At 34.8% G+C, this 1,885-nt stretch overlaps 1 protein-coding gene across 1 annotated transcript; it reads left to right on the top strand.

The window, feature by feature from the left end:
* The first annotated feature begins 502 nt into the window (after window positions 1-502).
* Window positions 503-1,885, top strand: LOC111404679 (DNA (cytosine-5)-methyltransferase CMT3-like). Its single transcript, XM_023033453.1, has 6 exons — window positions 503-620; window positions 712-831; window positions 908-1,007; window positions 1,117-1,316; window positions 1,436-1,501; window positions 1,586-1,885. Exons 1-6 carry the CDS (start codon window positions 555-557, stop codon window positions 1,883-1,885), a joined length of 852 nt encoding a protein of 283 aa, XP_022889221.1. The 5' UTR covers window positions 503-554.

The raw sequence follows: 1,885 nt of genomic DNA, 5'->3' as shown, positions 1-1,885 counted from the left end.
TTTTTTTATTTTTGAGAGATACACAAGCAATTTATGTGAGCCGAAGTAAATAACTGCATGTTATCTGCTTCTTTGTTGCACAACCAGAAGAGATATCCTGAATCAATTGAAGATCTTTCTTTCCAATCAGTATGTTCTATTTCTATTAGGTTTTGGTTTGAGCAATGATCGAATGCCAACAAATTAAGCCTTTTTCCGTTTCACAACAATTTGAATATCTATAATCTCATGGAGACATACTCACTTTACTGTGAGTTTACAACAATAAAATAAGTACCGGTAAATTACCGCAGCATGAATTTATTTACTTTTGTTGAATTCTTGTTTTATCTTCACTTCTGTATTGTCTTTTGAATTATATACTACTATATCTTGCGTTGACAATATCATACTATAAAAACTAAGTCTTCTGAAACTAGTTGACAATATCTTGGGAATTGTACAATAGCTTTTATCAAATAGATATATCATACAACCTATGTCCTCGGCCTAACCAACCATCTATTTTTTAGGCTGGGGAGGGGGAAGATAATTTCATTTGCAAGATCATCGAGATGTTTGAAGCAGTTGATGGCTCATCAAATTTTACTGCTCAATGGTATTACAGGGCAAAGGATACGGTAAGATATTGTAGGAAATTTGTAGAAGCTTGTCTGTGAATTTTGTTACTCACTGTTGATATGACATTCAATTCTTTGTTCCTTTTGTCAGGTCATAGGATGTTGTCATAACCTTATTGATGACAAACGTGTATTCTTCTCTGAAATCAAGGATGATAATCCTCTTGATTGCCTTGTGAAAAAACTTAAAATTGTACTTCTACCATTAAAAGTACGTTTATGCATAAATGGCTACCTGCAATTTTTAGTCTTTATATGCAAATATAACACATCTTACTGATTTTTAGGGGAAGTTGGATATCAAGGAAAGGGTTAGATTGAAGAGTGACTATTACTATGATCAGATGTACTTGTTGCCGTATTGTTCTTTTGTAGGCTTAGAACCTGGTATGTTTTTCCGAGTAGAACAATTCCCTAGTTTCAGCTTATTTTTGTGGCATTTTATCTTAAGATTTTGGTTGCGATTATTTTTAACGCTATAATTCTCGTTCTTCAGACAGTACTGCAGCTACCTGTGAATCTGGTTCTACCATTTCCAGTGATGCTGATGTTGCTGGAACAACAAATTGTTGTGATAGTTCTGAAGTAGAAAAGTCTAGCAGTGAGAGAACACTTCTAGACTTGTATGCTGGTTGTGGTGCTATGTCTACTGGGCTTTGCCTTGGTGCCAATAGCTGTGGTGTAAAGCTCGTCACTGTAAGTTTTTTAGCATCTTTTCTCTTTCTAAATTTTCTTGTCTCTTTGATGTGAGCTCTCTTTGATATTTGAAAAGACATTTCCTTTATATTTTAACATTTTTTTTCTTATGAACGTAGAAATGGGCTGTTGATATTAACAAATTTGCATGTGAAAGCCTGAAGCTAAATCATCCAGAGACAGAGGTACATCTTATTACAGAAAATGGTCCTTCTGTTATGTTGACTTGTTAGTAATTGCATTTGTGGATGCATAACTTGCTAATTCAGGTGAGAAATGAATCTGCGGAGGATTTCTTGTGCCTGCTAAAGGAGTGGGATAAGCTTTGTGCCTCCTATTTATCAACTACTGAAAGCAATGATTCAACACACAAAGATACTGTGTGTGAAGACAAGGAAGAGGACGAAGGTGGCAGCAATACTAAAAAAGATGGGAATGATGGAGATGATGGTGAAATCTATGAAGTAGAAGAAATTTTGACAATCTGTTATGGAGATCCAAATGAAATTAAAAAGCCTGCATTGTACTTCAAGGTACCTCGATCAACACTTGGGAAAACTTTTGTTTAG

This window comes from Olea europaea, chromosome 1 (assembly GCF_002742605.1).
Source record: "Olea europaea var. sylvestris chromosome 1, O_europaea_v1, whole genome shotgun sequence".
NCBI lineage: Eukaryota > Viridiplantae > Streptophyta > Magnoliopsida > Lamiales > Oleaceae > Olea > Olea europaea.
This window is presented reverse-complemented; position numbering and strand designations above follow the sequence as displayed.

Excerpts from the sequence above, each read along its gene's own strand:
- LOC111404679 (XM_023033453.1), top strand. The coding sequence starts at position 555 with ATGTTTGAAGCAGTTGATGGCTCATCAAATTTTACTGCTCAATGGTAT. Across the intron at positions 621-711 it reads ATTACAGGGCAAAGGATACG|GTCATAGGATGTTGTCATAA; the intron begins GTAAGATATTGT and ends TCCTTTTGTCAG. Across the intron at positions 1,317-1,435 it reads GTGGTGTAAAGCTCGTCACT|AAATGGGCTGTTGATATTAA; the intron begins GTAAGTTTTTTA and ends TTATGAACGTAG.